This window comes from Mastigoproctus giganteus, chromosome 1 (assembly GCF_048544385.1).
Source record: "Mastigoproctus giganteus isolate SK-2022 chromosome 1, ASM4854438v1, whole genome shotgun sequence".
NCBI classification, from domain to species: domain Eukaryota; kingdom Metazoa; phylum Arthropoda; class Arachnida; order Uropygi; family Thelyphonidae; genus Mastigoproctus; species Mastigoproctus giganteus.
In genome coordinates this window covers 20,640,141-20,657,929 of record NC_143575.1, presented here as the reverse complement: position 1 = coordinate 20,657,929, position 17,789 = coordinate 20,640,141, and the positions used below count along the sequence as shown (strand labels likewise).

At 34.8% G+C, this 17,789-nt stretch overlaps 1 protein-coding gene across 2 annotated transcripts in view; it reads left to right on the top strand.

Moving 5' to 3' along the window:
- The window catches only part of LOC150090617 (scavenger receptor class B member 1-like), a 147,929-nt gene extending 140,643 nt beyond the window's left edge, over positions 1–7,286 (top strand). For both annotated transcript variants that reach the window (XM_090371801.1, XM_090371810.1), the window contains one exon: positions 1,849–7,286. In XM_090371801.1, coding sequence (XP_090227927.1) covers positions 1,849–1,995 — 147 coding nt within the window. In that variant the 3' untranslated portion in view covers positions 1,996–7,286. The remainder of the gene's footprint in view (positions 1–1,848) is intronic.
- Positions 7,287–17,789: the final 10,503 nt, after the last annotated feature.

The window sequence follows — 17,789 nt, the reverse complement described above, 5'->3', positions numbered from 1 at the left end:
TTTTGGTTAGTGTAATGCTGTCAACCTTGACTGCATTAGACTAACCAAACTTGCACTTCTAGGGGTTATCCAGTCTATTAGTTTTCTTCGGTAGTTTTTATTTATGTGGTTTGTATCTCATTTCAACATAAAACTCCTATTGCTGTGTATCTCCCCCCCCCTCCCTTCAACACCACTGCCATGTACCTCAGTCAGATTTACCCAAGATGCCCAATTTTCATGCTCTTAACCTATATCTTCATAGTCTCTCCTCATAATGAATGTCATTTTGCTATTCTCACAAGAACAAGATGCCTTTCTTTTGGAACCTTTCAAGGGTCTAGAGATGGGAGACTTTGTCACTTATGCGTACTGGTGACCTATGTCAGAAATGTCTAAATTGCTTCCGTTTAGAGCTACGTGGTAATCATCTGCCTTTCTATGCTGTACAGTAAGAATCTGCCTTCAAAATGTTATAATTAGTGTCTGTAATCCTGCCCCGACATGACATGGATTTACAAATTGTTGATTGAGAGCCTTATCAGTTAGCTCTAGATGTGAGGGACTCTGTAAGGCTAATGGGGGGAAATTTTTCTCAGCCTTGTCTGCCCTAGGTGGTAGAAGGAATTCGTGTAGTAAGATGAAATTTGATTGAATAGAAGATATTCAAGAGATCTTTGCTAATGTTACAGAGGAGGCCTTAAGAGTGCAAGGAAACTGCTGATTGAGGAGAGTCATTGAAAAGATGCAAATTACATTGACAACAAAGTTTTTTGTCTTCCCTAAATTTATTTCTGAATAAACTAACATATGGCCAGCCCTGTATATAAAAGCAATAAATGCTAATTAAGCAAAAAAAGAGCATTTCAAGAGTATGTGGAAATGCTAAGTGGAAATACATTGTTAGTATTCCTGACAAGGTGTAACAAATGCAGAGGATTGTCATATTTTTATTATTAGTTAAATCATTCTTAGCAATTTGAGTCTTTAAAAACTTCAACTATGAAGCTTTCATGGACTCAACATAGCTGTATATGGTTGTTACTTCTGCTTTGGCAGGTGTAATAATCATTTACAACAACTATAGCAGCATTGTGTTATAAGAGAAAAATAGATAAGCATACATAAAATGAAATCATTTCAAAATCAGAATTATTAGATCCACCACCACTTGCATCATTATTAAAGCACTTAACACTGAAGAACTTATGCAAGTGAATTAGAAATGTCTGCTGTTTGTACCATTCCAGTCAGAATATATTTGGTTTAATTCAATATAGTGAGGATATTTTCTAGTTAACAATAAATATTATGAGCATATTTTCTAGTTATCTTATATGAAATGAAATTATTTCAAGATCAAAATGCCATTTTCTGTGGAATGTGATCTTGTTCTTTTTGTTTATGCCTTCTCATACTTCATTTTATAGACAAACCGTAACATTCCCTTTTTTTATTCCGCCTAAAAAGAACTCTTAAAAATCTGAAATATTTTTGAATTTGGTTATTCAGAACTTCAGTTATGATAAGGGTAATGAATGAGATGAATGATATGTGGCAAAATATCTGATACAAATACAGGAAAAGAAGCTTTAAAATAAGTAATGTAAAAAGTGCTTGCTTAATTGAACTGTCATCAATTTCCCATTCAGTTTTTTTTTTCCTCTGCAGTTAATAGTAGGGGAAAAAAAAAATTAAATGCACTTCCCATCTAATTTATAATGAAGTTCTTCAGTACCATAAAATTAGATTTTACTGTACTTGGAAGGATGACTTAAGAAAATCAAAAGAAAAATTTAATGTTTAATTTGATATTTAGTTGCCCAATTTGTTTTTCCTTACATTTAAATTATGACTTATTCAATTTAGGAACTTGTTTTAGAAAATGATGATGATGAGCCATTACTAAATCCAGAAAAAGAGGATCAGACAAGAAATACATATAAAGAAGAAGTAATTGCTGATACTTGTAGAACTGACACTCCTGAAGATACTCCACCTATCAGGGATATTTAAAATTAAAATTAAGTCTTTGTGGACTTGTAAAAAGTTAGTTACAGATTATGTACAGTTTGCTTTGTGTAATAATTTTAACTCTCTGACTACAATCAAGTATTGTATTTTGTGCTCAGGAACCACAGATGGTATAAGGTGATCTGCTCAAAACTCATTCATTCCCCCCATTATTTTCTTATGTATTTTAAAGAAATGATTTCCATCTAATGTTGCTAATTTTGAAGCTGTCTGATAATCTGTGAAGAATTATATCAGGCTTACCTTGGTGATATCAATTTCAGTACTTAATGGTAAGATATTTAGCTTACCTTGCTACCAAATGTTATACCTCATATTATAAGGAAGTGTAATTTTTGATATTCTTTAGAAAGGAAAAGTCAGCTGCATTGTAAAATACTATTTGTACAAAGTTTGTGCTACTTAGAAAGTGCGCTATTTGATAATGTATATTTTTGAATCTAGTTTCGTATCAAATGCTTGATGTGGTTTCAGTTTGTAATCTATTTTATGAAGCACGCTATTTCTCCATATTCTTGTTAACACATGTATAAATACTCCACTTCTTCATAGAGTTTGAACAGTAGATCAGGAAAGTTTTGAAATATAAATTTGTCTGCTACTCTACAAGGATGGGCTGTGATAGGTGAGAAAAGGAGGAAACTGCCTCAGAGTTGCACTTATTCAAAAGGCACTGAGTTTTTAATGTTTAATTATAAGGGATGTATACAGGGAACACCATAATCACATCTCATTTCAGGCAGCAAAATGCACTAGGCTTGGCTCTAACTATAAATATTTGAATATATTATTTAAGACAATGAATGTTATATGCTTAAAGCACAACTGATAGTGTATTGCACTATAAAGATTTCTGGATAATCTAGGCTTGATTGTGATCCTCTTCCTATTGTATTTTTTCATTCTTATATTAGTTTTTTTTCTACAAAAATATAAAGTAAGGTGAACTATGGACCAAGGAAAAAATATTAATTTGTTTAGAATAGCAGAACAATAAGTGATCAGCTTTTAGTGATCATTATGTTGGGGGGGAGGGAGTAGCAATGAAATGAGGAAATAAAGTACAAACAAATATCAAAAATACAAGTGAGAGAACTAAAACCATGTAAAAAAATTACTAATTTTCACAGGCCTAGAATAGTAAAAAGGAATAGGGTACTTTCAGTTGATAATTATGTTTTTGATATAATCAATATTTGTTCTGTTTTTTCCTGGTAACATACCAGTTAGTAATTTAATGCTGTATGCATAATTTATATTGCTGATTAATATTGTCTTCTAACATTGGTCTTGTTGGTTGTGCACGTGTAATATTTCTTAACTTTTACTTGGCCTGCAGCACATCTTACTTTATATTTCCATAGAAGGAATTTTGAGCACCATATGGTATATACGAGTATCTCACTTACCATATTTGATGGCATATGAGACACATGGGCATATAGGATGCACCCCCCATTTTAGAAAGGAAAATTAAGGGGAAAAAGTTAGTGTATTTAGGCATTTAATATTTATTCTAATGTGTATAGTAGAAAAAAGCTCATCCTAAACATGTGATCAAAACAGCAAGAAAATTACTTATACTGTATAACAATACATTATTTAATTATTATTATTAATTTACCAATACAGCAATTTAAAAGAGAAATAAAAGAATCTTAGCTACATTACAAAAGATTTTATATGAAGCAAACTGTCACTAGAATTGAAAATGAACAAAAAGACAGTGAAGGAATGGTAAAAAACGTTAGTGTTCTGCAAAGGGAAAAAGTTCAGTCATTTTGAAAACCAAAAAAAAAAAAAAAAAATCATTGCCTTCAAATCCCAAAAACTCTTCCTCACTAATGTTGGTATCACTGTCTTCATTGCCATCAAGGGCATTACTAATTCCAGTCTTCTTGAAAGACTTTATAATTATTTTACCACTTATATTTCTCCAAGGTTCCTTAACCCATTCACACACCTGTGCAATGGTGGGCCCTTCATTCTTCCTGTAGGTGTGAGATCATGATCGGGTTCTCTCATCCATTTGTTCCACTGTTCTCTCATATCTTGCTTAAATGGCTTGTTTATGGACACATCCAAAGGCTGCAATTGGCTTGTCAGTCCACCAGGAATGAAAACTACCTGTGTATTCAATTTCCTCACCCTCTTTTTAATGACTTCAGTTCTATGGGCTCTGAACTGGTCCCAAATGAGAAGAGATGGTTTCCTTAAGAGACCACCAAGATGCTTTGCCCATATTTTTGGAGCCATAAGTTCATTCCAGGTTCATCCATCCATCCATCCTTTTGGATGAACAAATACACCTGGAATTTTTTCCTTAGGTGGAATTTTTCTTTTAAATATTAAAAATGGTAGTAGTTTTGTGCCATCAGCACAGAAGGCCAAAACTACTGTGTAATGTGTTTTCTCATGCCCTGTGGTTTTTATTGACACTGTTTTAGACTCTTTGATATTTACAGTTTTGTTAGATGGTGCATCAAAAGTTAGTGGTACCTTGCCCATATTTTCTATTTGGCCAAATTCAAAAGAAGTTTGTTTTCGTGCCTTTATTACAAATTTATGGAATTCCAGTATATTTTTTCTTCATAATCTGCTAGTAATTTTTGTGCAATTGATGTTTTTGTACACACTGATAAACCATGCCTTTGCATGAATCAGTAACACCAACCTTCTGTTCCAGAAAAATTCAGAATTTCTCATCCTTCTGCTAATATCTTGGCCTTATGCATAATCATTTTAGTAGAAACATTTCTTCTTAAATTGTTTTCACCCAATACCCACTTTTTTTACATCTTCAAGTTCTGGCCATTATGGGGTGAGATGATGAAGGTTATGTTTACTTTTTTTTAGCAGCTTGAAGTTCTTTTTCTTGCTTCTGCCAGACACATATCATTTTTTCCATAGGCGGTGGCCCAAAAAAAACCTTTCCGCAGCTCTGTTACCATGTTTTTTAGCGTGATCTATTATATTTAGTTTATATCCGATAGTGTAACTTCAACTTCTTTTCTCCTGCAGCCATTTTCTGAGGGTAAAATACTTTAAAATAATGTCAAACGCCGAGATTAAACAATATTATTACGAAACTGGGTTCTGATTAAAAACTGCTGGTATACAGTTAACACTCTTCTTTTATTTCAGTCACTACACACACACACACACACACACACACACACACACAATTAAAGTACACTACCGTACATTGAGATACTCAACACCACGAAAGCCTGCATAGAACTAACTGGCCTGCTGGTCGTGCCACTTTTTAAAGGATCGGTGAACTTTTGAGAAACCTGGAGAAGAATCTTGAAGCTTCCATCACCTTCTAAGGCTTTTCCTGTGTTCCCTGGCTTTCAAAGCTTCTTGGAATTGATTCCAAACAACTCTGTAAGTCCAGAAGTATCCTAGGGTGTCCCATTATCCTTCAGAAATGAAAATATTCTGACTGAACGGCGAAATACAACCTGCCTGCTCACTTCCGCATATAGGACGCAGGGTGATTTTTCAAGGTATTTTTTCGGAAAAAAAGTGCGTCTTATATGCCATCAAATATGGAATGCCACTTCATTTATCAGTAGTTTTGAGATTGTATGTTTGTTTGTTATTTGGTTTTTAGGAGCATCAGCAACTAAGGCCATATTGCTCCGGGGATATGGCGGTCATTCCCTGACCTTTCCACATCCTCTGTATTTGGTGGTCACGGGCTCAAACCCCTGTCTAATCAAGAAGCATGTGCTACGCACTGCTGCTTCTGCCCACCTGGCTATGGAGGTACCATCCACTTTCTGAAGCTAAAGTACCATTCTAATAGTTGACAAAAGGGTGTCACTCTGTTTATGTAAACAGCAGATGAATACATAGCAGTACATACACTCATTGGTTATCAAAAGATGGCTACTTGTGAGAAAAATAATACCACATAATAAGGCTTGAAATAGTAAGGAATAGAACAGTTTTGCAATTGTACACATATTCATGCCTAGGTTTTTTTTTTCCCTTCTCCATTCCCACATTTATTAATCTACAGCAGTTAGCTTATGATGTGGATTAGCACTGCATAACTTCAGTACCCTGGAATGATTGTCATATATTATATATATGGGTGGGTGGGTGTGTTCAAAGAAAAGAGAGAAAATGAGCCACTGGAAAAAAGTGGTCACATCATCAATGCATTAACTAACTAAAGCATGAGGGCAAGTTAAAAAAAATATATTTTTACCAATAACTGGTACATTCCCCTGCCCCCACACACAAAATCAACACCCCACCTTAGACATTTATCCCATCACTGCACCAGATGTTTTACATCCTGTTCATAACAGTTTGGCTGCTGTGGGAACGACTGTTTGAAAAGATGCGAATTTTGTTACACTTTGTAGTAGAATTTGTACACTACCAATAGTGCACTTAAAAATATTTGTTACTTCTCTACCCAGAGAAAAAGTAGTAGTGGTCCTCAACCTGCACATCATGCTAATCAGCCTCTGAGCACGCACATTTATGCAGACATAATACACGATAAATTATTTGAACAGGAGTACCACGAGTGGGCACTACAACAAAAGAAGTCACTGCACTGAAAATATCTGAACAGCAACTTCTTTGCCACCTGCTAAATTTCACTAACTGCTACTTTATGGCTTGCATGCTCTATACCTATACACATCCATGCAGTGGCCCTCATAGCATTGTTAACTACATCATCGTGAGTTATTCTCTGTAAGCCAACCACAAACTAAGAGTTATCTAATTTGTACAAACTTAGTTTACCATAAAGTGGGGAAAAAAATCTGTTCTTATCAAGCCATGTTCAAAAACAGCTTTCCCAGTATGCTGTCACTATGAAAAGCTTTCTGCCATCTAAATAAGCTGGCTTGAACAGTTGTGTTTGGCTAAACTTTGTTGAGACAGAAATTGTTCTTAGTACAGGACTAAAGTAACTCATAATAGTGATGTTAGTGAAACTGTTGGTAATGCATTAAAAGTGAATCACTTACCTTAACATTGTGCGAGATCATATAAATTTCAGTTTGCTGTAACTTAAGAAAGATGAAAATAGGTTTAATGCGCTGGATCCTAAAAATGCAAGAAACATTTTTGTTCAGATTAAGGAAGGAAATATCCATGCTGGCTTAAAATGAACTTTATAAATTAACTTCTGAATAGTCAACTATTTTAGTTAAAATAATTGAATTCAGTTGCAGTCACATGTTAAACATGTGGTAAAAATTATTTGAATGTCCAGTTTTCATTCAAAATAAGTTTCTATTCTGGACAAAAATAGAATATTATCTTTAGTTTAGTATTACTATTAATTTCATTTAAATGAATTATATAAAATTTTCATAATTATGTCTAAAAGATATTTTAATGGTATATGTATGTACTGTATTTATTTTTTAATACCATTATTTCTTTAACATGAGAACCTGTGATGTGCAATTTTCAAATATAATCAGTGGTAATATCTAGAAAAGCCTGAAAACTATTTCATATTGCATAATTTATTATGAAATATAAGTACTTATTTGAGAGGTGAGCTCAAAAATTTTAAGATATTTATCATTAATAATAATCAGATAATACAAAGACAAATGAAAAATATAATTAATATACATTGTAATGAATGAAAATATTTTGCATTATATATCAGGATGGTGGTGTATAAACTTTATTTTTTCTGTGATTCAAATGCTGGTATGCTGATTGAAACTCCCACTTTTTTTGATACCATATTTGTGCATGGTGTACGAGCATGCAAATGCTTTGGTTTAAAGAAACTAAAATGTTATTATTAATATACATAGTAGGTAATTAAAAAAAATACAGTAATGCTTGCTTTTAACAACATATAAAAGTACTTGATTTTTCTGTCATTAATAATCAAAATGACAAGCATTCTGTGAAACTTGTCAGTCAGGATTTATGTAATTAAAAGTGTTAAGTGGGTTCTTGTATTTATTTTATAGGAACATAAAATATTAAAATTCTTTAGTTTGCTTTCATCCACCCTAGCTGAATTTCCACAGCCAAAAATGTCCTCCATGACAATATGGTGGTTTGGCTACAAGTCACTCATTTGGAGAGGACTGTGTTTGAGTCCTGAATGGAGGAGTTTCAAAATGCTTCTTTGATTGGGGCTGTAGTTGGCCAATCTTACACAAAGGGATACCTCTCTGCACAAGTTATTCCATTCCTGCCGCCTCCGTAGCCAGGTGGGAAGGAGCAGCAGTGCGTAGCACATGCTTCTTGATTAGACCGGGGTTTGAGCCCATCACCACCAAATACGGAGGATGGGGGAAAGGTCAGGGAATGACCACCGCATATCCCGGAGCAATATGGCCTTAGTTGCTAATGCTCCTAAAAACCAAATAACAAACAAGTTATTCCAGTTTTCACAGCCTGCACAACACGCAAATCATCCCATAAACAAACACTCATACAGACATTATATATAATAGCACAGTATGGTCTAAATTGCTGATGTGCCTAAAACCCAACAACAACACCGAAAGATATACCGTATATACATACAGATAATGTGTTATTATAAAAATGCTTCCTCACTTTCAAATCTGATATTTATTCCTTTTGTTATTAAGTCATCTCCAATATTGTGCCATAATAGATTTTAAATCATTCAGTTAGGTGCTACCACATCTTCTCTCTCTCTCTCTCTCTCTCTCAGAATCTCATGAACTTTGAAATGAAAAAAAAGATTATTTTAAATTGAATAACAATATATTAAAATTTATTCTCATCTTTATAATAAAAATATAAAATATAATAGAAATTGTTGAAATACCTAAAGAAAAATAGTTTATTACCAGAACATATATGAATTTATATTAAAAAGTTGATTAGTTTCTAGAAAAATATAAAGTTTGGTCAGTTCTTTTCATTATTAATTGTTTTATTAAAGTAATAATTTACTGTTTTTACATGAAACATATTCATGAGTATATATAGTGTTTTAGTGCTTTTTATTGACTTTGATGATGTTAAGTAATTGAGTTCTTGAAAAATAGATTGCCATCTTGGATTAATTCTAATAAAAACTTTTATTTATAATTTCACAATATGATTGTGAAAATTCTAACCCATTGTTAATACTTTGATAAAATATTTTTCAATGATTAACTTTGTTTTTAAGAATAATCAGTTTTTAAAATTTAATTTGTTAAAGTTGTCTTTAATGCACCCATATTTTTCTTTTATTATCTTGGTAACAGATTACTAATTGTAAATGAATGAATCTCAGCTTAATTTTATTTTAAACTTTAGTTAGGTAATTGCCATTCTACAGGCACTAACATTCCATGCAAATGTTGAACTTACTGCTAGTCATATTGTTTCTATGTTGTTGACTAGACATTAGTGTGCCTTAAACCTATCTAGACATCAACTGTAATAAGGGAAACCTTTTAACAAAGTTTTGTAAACATGCAGTGTAATTGTAGTTTAATAAACTTTTCTACCCCATTGTAATATGTTGTGATTGAATAATTAAAGTACATAAAGTTATATGAACTTTGAATTTAAACTATGAGAATCTGATAAGTCATATATGCATTTCATTATACCTTCAAGTAGAAAAAAAGACTTAATGGTATATTTAACTAAATAAACAGTTTGATTGGATTAATCATCCTTAAACCATATGAAAGTAATAGTGCTGAAACTATAGTACATTACATACTTAGGTGACTACTGCTGTTTACCATACAGGTGGGGAAAAAACTTAAATTAACAAACCAAAGAAATTAATTAAATAATAAATACTTACTTTCGCCACAGGAAGAGCCCTTTTCACATGATTTAAGAGTGATTAATTCAGTTAAACTGTTTACTTCCATTATATTCCCATCAAATATTGAATATGCAGGTTTCAATGACTGATGTTCTGATAAGTTAATATTTACAGTAGTAGACATATGCTTTTCTAAATAAAAAAATAATAAAAAAACAAAAACCTGGACTTAGGCAACTCATTGTCTAATGGGCTGCTTTTGAAAATAATTTTTCATGGTCTGCATTAACAAACTACAATGGTTGTTCAAAGAGTAGTGGGAACACTGCTGTTATAAAAAAAAAAAAAGTATATGATGGTTACACTCCCTTCGAGTAATCTCCAGTGGCAACCATCTGATACCACAAGCATCATCCTGTTTTTGTTGGGGGGGGAGTGATCTGCTCTCAGTGATGATTATTTTTTTTGAAATATGTAATAGTACTGCATGAAACCTGTACTTCATGTTTCAAGCCAGAACTTCAACATCAGTCCAATGAATGACATCATACAAGTTCTTTCTGTAAAAAAAAAAAAAAAAAAAAAAAAGACAAGAATCGGGGAATATGAAAACCACATTGATTATTGCAGATGACTGGAATGGTATAATTCTGCACCGTGTATTTGAAAAACCTAATAATGTAAATGTTGCATATTACTGTTCATTCCTGAGAAGCAATTTGATTTGAAATATTGGAAATGTCTGTCCTTCAATATACGAGGGTTGATCATTTAATTTGCGAACTGGTGCAAGACCTTATCTTAATTGTTATCCGAATCTTCTGTGGATGGATTTCTCCTCAAAATACTCTCCCTTGAACTTTGCACACTTTCACCACCGTTGTACTCTTGCATTAAATGCTTCTTGCAAGCCCTTTTTCGAAAGATTGCAAAGTGCTTCCATTGTGGCTCTGCGAGAATTGTTGTCAGACACGAAACACTTGCCTTTCAGAGCTTTCTTCAGATGTGGAAACAGGAAGAAATCACACAGGACTAAGTCCAGTGCATAAGGGGGATGTGGCAGAACCTCGGCACCTATAGCAGTGATCACTGGCTGCACAATATTAGCCATATGGGCCTGGCATTGTCTTGATGGAGAAACCACTTCACACCAGAAAGTCCTTGATGTTTCTCACAAATGGCACAGCGAAGTTTGACTCTGAGAACTTTGGAGTATGCTTCCTTATCATAGCTATTTCACAAGGCACAAAATGTGTAACAAGAATGCCTTTTATGTCAAAAAACATAAGAACTATTTGTTGTCAGTTGAATGAGAAGCTCAATTTCTTAGGTCTTGGTGAATCAGAATGCTTCCACCACTTGACTGTTTGTTTTGTTTCTGGATCATAGTAAAAAATCCAAGTTTCATCACAAGTCACTATTCGATTTAAGAAGTTTTGCATGTGTTTCAAACCATCAATCATTTCTTTGCTGTTTTTGTTCTGGAGTCAAATTGTGTGGAATCCAGTGGGCACAGATTTGTGACATTTTCAAATTACTGTGAGCACTACCATATGAAATGGACATTCTAACAGCTAATTCATGAAGTGTAATTCACCTGTCTTCATCCAAGATTTCCTGAGCTTTTGCGATTTGCTCAGGAGTTGTTGAGGAGGAGGACTGACCAGGTCTTGGGTCATCTGCAACACTCACGACCTTCACTGAATCGCTTGTAACATGTAAATATGACCATCCTACCAAGACACTCATTCTTTAACTGTTTCTGATGCATTTAAGCTCCATCTTACACAATAACAAATCTCATATTGCTGTTCAATCTGTATGTCCGACACGATACCTGCTTCAAAATGATCATCAGTGATACGCGGCTAAAAAAAATCTATTCACACAACACTAGCTTGACAAGTACTGGCATGTGCACAGAGTCTGCTCAGTGGTGATCAGGGAGAGTGCCTCTAGCAGCAGTTATGGAAATTTTGCATGATAAACATAAAATATTGCACCAGTCCGTGAATTAAATGATTGCTCTTTGTATTTCTTACAAAATTCCATTTTATAACCAGGAAAAATTTTAATTCAGCATTGTACGAAATGAAGAATTAATATTTGTTTGCAAAAGTGTTGTTTCTGTGGGGCTCCAAAGAGTGAGGTACAGATTGGCCAGGTCTGTCCTAAATTATTAATGTTCTATTCCCAGATAAAACTATCACATAGAACAAAGAAATACTTTTACCGAGTCTGTACTTTTTATCTTGTATTTTCATCTTAAGATGAAATTTTTTCATTTTAAGATGAAAGTTCTTAAGAATAACTATTATATTTATCTTACAAAAAAAAAAAAAAAAAAAAAAACCTCAATACCCCTGATAATTATTTGGAAAAAAGGGAGAGAGATGGAATCAATGGTGTACGGTGAGTATTGCTACTTTTTTTCTGTTTTCTTTTTGTAAGAAAATTTAAAAAAACTGTTCAAATTGAAGAAAACAAAAAAGTAGATACAGGACCTTAATGACTTGGGTTTTCATGATTTATGCTGTTTTGTTCTAAAAAACCATCCTATAAACTATTCGTCTGTTTCTGAATGTTTAGTTTAGGTTAGTTTAGTCTATTTAAATTGCACATAGTACCATATTTCTTATAAATAAAATATGCTTTCCAAATGAAAGTTTCTGAAATATACAGTGCATGCTGCTTATTGTGATCATGAATGATGTTATCATTTGTGTAATATTATCACCTTTATGAAGATCAGACATATATGAATACATAAAAAAAAAAAAAAAAAAAGACATTTATTTTATGAAAAAAAATTCAGTTTATGTTATCACTTTTTTTTCCCTGTTGTGGTTTATGCATGCAAAGTGGAAGTGATTAAGTAACATTTTGTTATTTTAACTCCAACGTGTTGCATGTGTGATAATTGTTTGCTTAGTTCAATTTGTAGGACTGTCAGCATCATTACTCTGTGGACAGAAGTACTGGATCTATACTCCTACCAGTCTGACTGTTATAATAGAGAATTAACTCTTTTCTAATCTTGATTTATATATTTTCTTTGTTTTTTAATAGTTCATATGGATTTCCAGAAATATGAAAGTTTCATTTTTACTGATGAAATTATTTTTTTCTATCCATGTACACCGTTTTATGCACACATTTCTGCTTTGCATTAATTAAGCTGTGTCCCAAAGTGATAACTTCCACTGTATTTTGTTTAATTTTATTATTCATTTTAAAGTCAATATTTAAGCAAAATAAAGCAGAAACTACTACTGCTGTATATTAGGAAAGTGCAGCAAAATTTATTTGAACAAATAGTTATTTTAAAATGATTTTCAATATTAGAATTTTGGTAGAACAAAATGGTTCACATCACACACTTCCTTGAAGTTTTTAGTAATGAGAATTTACTGTTTGGGAAAATAACCCTTAATCATTTTTTCTTGTCAGTTGACAGTTTAGGGAGAGAAGGAATTTAGAAAAATTTACAATAAAGCTCTGATTATTAACTAAATATTAATATAACAAAACATTAAAAATATTTAAACTCATCTTTTGTTGTACATTAAGCATATATGTAATATACTGCTCTATTTCGTTGGTGTAATTTAACTTAAAAATGTAAACATATTTCACTCTAAATCCTCACACTGGTAGCACAATGGGTGAAAAAGATTTAACTCTTGGGTTTGATTCCTGTCATTAACTGATAATGAGAAATGCTTCTCTTAGGAACTTATGTGCTTTGTCCACATTGTGATCAGTTTTGGAGATGGAATCCTTACAGAAACTAGTTTTTAATTTTGGACATAAGCAAACTTTAAAGGAATTATATATAGATCTGTAATAATGGAACAATAACAAAAATTACTGGAACAATAGCAGAAGAAAACATTCAACTATATCAAGCATTGATAATATCCATATATACATCATGTAAACGTGTAAAAGTCATCTGCACATGCATGTTCATTATTCATTAGGTGGTACTGTTGAAGAAAGACAAGCTTTAAATTTTGTTTTATCTACCAGTTAAAAATGGGATTAAGAGTGTTTATCATTAAAGGAAATACTTTGTGGCAGAAATTAGTGCTGAATGCTGATGAGAGAGAAGGCAACTTTCTTCATTATTGATTTGATGGAAGATGAAACGAACACAACATAAACAAATATACAAGCATTTGTTTCAAGTTTTAAGTCTAGAAGTCAGTCATCTCTAAACAACTGCACAAATTGGAACCACTGCAGTTCAAGACAATTTTTAGCTGCTTTTCCAGAATACAGTGTTCTGTGACAGTATAGTGGATTTGCCACTTCTCATTTAAAGTCTCTTCAGCAGATGTAGTTAGCTAACCTCAGGGTGAAAGAAGTAGTGCAGGGTATCCAACCTTTTTTTTTTTTTTTTTTTGGTGACGGGTCACAAGCCAAATAGGTTGTCACATAAACAGGCTGCAAGACCAATTCACTAACAAAAATTGATCCAAAGAACATCTAATATGTGCACTTGTGCATTATGTTCAGCAAAGTAATACATAACAAAGCTGTACAAACTGGATCATCATAGAATGGATTGAGCACATTTGTTTCAAGAGGTTTGGGTTTAAATGCTATTGGAGACTGGAAAAGTCTTAAAAGCCTCTTTAATCAGGACTACTAGCTGGTTTCAGGCAGAAGGAGCAGTTTTTCAGCTGGAACAACATGCAAGTATTTATGTTTACAAGTGAGTAGTCACACTTGTACAGGCATAATATATCACCATGTATTAGAATATTTTATTATATACAGGGTGTTTCAGTTAAACGTTTCAGAACTTCTAAGAGGGGTAGGGTACATCCTGACAACTCGAAATCATATAGCAATGTGGGGTCGGAAATGCTTTCCTGAAGCGGTGTTGTACACAGAAGCACCATAAAGAAAAGAGACCGTAAGTGAGAAATCGTTTTAATAATACATGGATTAAAGTAAGTGTTCGAAGTTTCTTCCACGGGCTACAATGCACGCCTCACATCTCCGACGCATGGACATCAGAACATTCTGGAATACTCCAGGCGAATTTCGAATTTCTTGAACAAGAACGCCAAGTTAGTAGGATGGATGATTACACGAACGCAGAGTTAGCCGATATGCATTTGGCGTACGGGGCTGCAAATTGTAGTGGGCCAGCCGCACAGCGTTTGTACGCGGAACGATATCCGACGAGGCGTATTCCCAGTCATAATTTCTTTGCAAGACTGCACCAGAGGTTAGCTGAGAGAGGTTCATTTGAAAGAGCTGACAGGGACAGGGTAAGAACAGCACGGACTCCAGCCGTCGAACAGAATGTGCTGCAGCGTGTATAGGGGAATCCAAGAACGAGTACACGAAGTCTAGCAAACGCAGTCGGGGTTTCCCATTGCAGCGTCTGGAGGATTCTCCGAGAACAAGACATGCATCCGTTTCACGTGCAGCGTGTCCAGACACAGCAACCGGAGGATTATGCACCTCATATTGCTTTCGCACAGTGGTACCTTGGAAAATGTGCTACAAATCCCCTTTTTCCTGCTGAAGTGTTGTTTTCCGATGAGGCATCCTTCACAAGGAAAGGAATTTTCAACACGCATAACGACCATATCTGGGCGGTCGAGAACCCGCATGCAATACGACGTCGTGCAGCACAGATTCGATTTTCGGTCAATGTATGGGCCGGTATTATGGGAGATCACCTCATCGGACCTTACCTGTTACCGTGTCGTCTAACCGGACCTATCTACTTGATCTTTCTGCAGCAAGTATTGCCACAACTTTTGAGAGATGAACAGATTTCTGCATCGACGCAACAGACAATGTGGTTCCAACACGATGGAGCCCCTGCCCATTATAGCGGAGATGTTCGTAACTACCTGGATGTCACATTTGGTCAACAGTGGATCGGACGTGGTGGTCCCGTGCGTTGGCCTGCTCGGTCACCCGACCTATCATGTCTTGATTTTTATTTCTGGGGTCATATGAAATCGCTAGTTTATGACACCCCTGTTGACAATGCTGAGGAGCTGGTTGCAAGAATCGCAGTAGCTGCCGAAGAAATTCGAAATTCGCCTGGAGTATTCCAGAATGTTCGGATGTCCATGCGTCGGAGATGTGAGGCGTGCATTGTAGCCCGTGGAAGAAACTTCGAACACTTACTTTAATCCATGTACCTTTTGCTTCTTTTCATGTATTATTAAAACGATTTCTCACTTACTGTCTCTTTTCTTTATGGTGCTTCTGTGTACAACACCGCTTCAGGAAAGCATTTCCGACCCCACATTGCTATATGATTTCGAGTTGTCAGGATGTACCCTACCCCTCTTAGAAGTTCTGAAACGTTTAACTGAAACACCCTGTATATGACTGAGCTAATGTGCTATACAAATAACAGACTTTTTAGGGATGTTCAAGTCCCTTCTAGTGTTCTCTTCCAAAGAAAGGACTTACACCCCACCCCCTTACAGACTGCTATTCCAGTTGTCACAGTAGTTATAATCGGTTCTCCCAAATCTGATGGAAAAGGTCTGAGTTTTTAAATACCATCAAGGATAAAAAGAATTTTCTGGGACTTTTTTTTTGTATGACATGGGCAAGTTAGTTGGTCTTGTGCGAGGGTTGCATGAGTTTTTCATCCAACTGGCTAAAGAATGCACACAATTACAGACACAATACACTGATGTTTCATAGCCTTAATTGCTTTGGTACTTGATACACATCTAACTTAACATTCACAGTCCTACATCATGTGGAAAAGGCTTATATCTGAATCCCATTTTGACAGAGGAGGAACTTTTTTTTTTTTTTTTTTCACAATTCCTAGTTCTTGTGATTTTATCTTCCAGAAACTTGGATTTTTTTATCAATCAAACAGCCTTCAAAAATACATTACCAGGTACTTGTATTACCTGAATAGAATTGCCACTGTGGTCTTTAGGCATGAATTCCATTGAGCATATATGGAATGTACTTGAGGGACAGAAAATTTTCAAATCGTCAACACCCCTCTCTACAAACTAATTTCTTACATGAGTTATGAATTACTCTTCTACCGTAGAAGAGTGGGCTTCAACACTATTAGGCAGAAAGAGCAGGGAGGAAGAACATAGTTTTCTCACATTCTTTGGTGTGTCTGATAATTTTCTTATAAGGCACATTTGCATATATGTAAAGAACCTACTACCTTCACCATGTCCACATGGCTGTTCAATCTGCATGTAATAACTTGACTCCCAGTGGATGAATTTTGATAAAATTTTATATTTGTCAACTGAAATGCATATGCCAGTGCACTCCCATACATGTGAAATAGAAGACTGGAACCATCTAGTATATACCTGTCAACACTATGAGGACTTCCGCAGCATCCTGTTTACTCGTATACAAGATAACCCCCAAGGAAATGAACACTTATTCATCACAGAAGAAAACTATTACTATGAGTTTACAAAGTTTGCACAAGACGGATCACCCTATTGCCAACGCAAAATAGGAACACCCCAAACATCTGATTCTTACCTAACTGGCCAACTGATCTTAACCTGGATAGGATTAATTGGCGTACGGGCCACCTGATTCCTCAGTGGCAACTTACATGCAGCTCACTTGCTGTGTCTTATTTATTTATCCTCCTTCCCGGGTTCCCCTTTCACCTGATGATGCTTATTGCTCCATTGATAATCTGGAGGATGCCTTCGCCTACATCCTCCATCCTCCATATTTCTAGCTATACCCTCCTTTCTTGCGTACACTCTGTACTTTCCCTGACTCTACCTTTTTTGTCTCTGTCCGGGAAGCTCTGGCAACCCTGGCAGAGACAAGCCAGAGAATAATGAGCAGCCTGGATACTTCCTAGTGGTGTGTGTGTGGGCAATGTGGAGTCCCACCAGGGGCCCTGCAGCCAAATTCCAGGACACACAAGAGAACCTAATGCAATATGTCATATACAACACAACACTTTTCTGGCATTTACAGTAGTACTGTATTCCTTCACAGCGAACATACGGTGCAGATGTGGGAA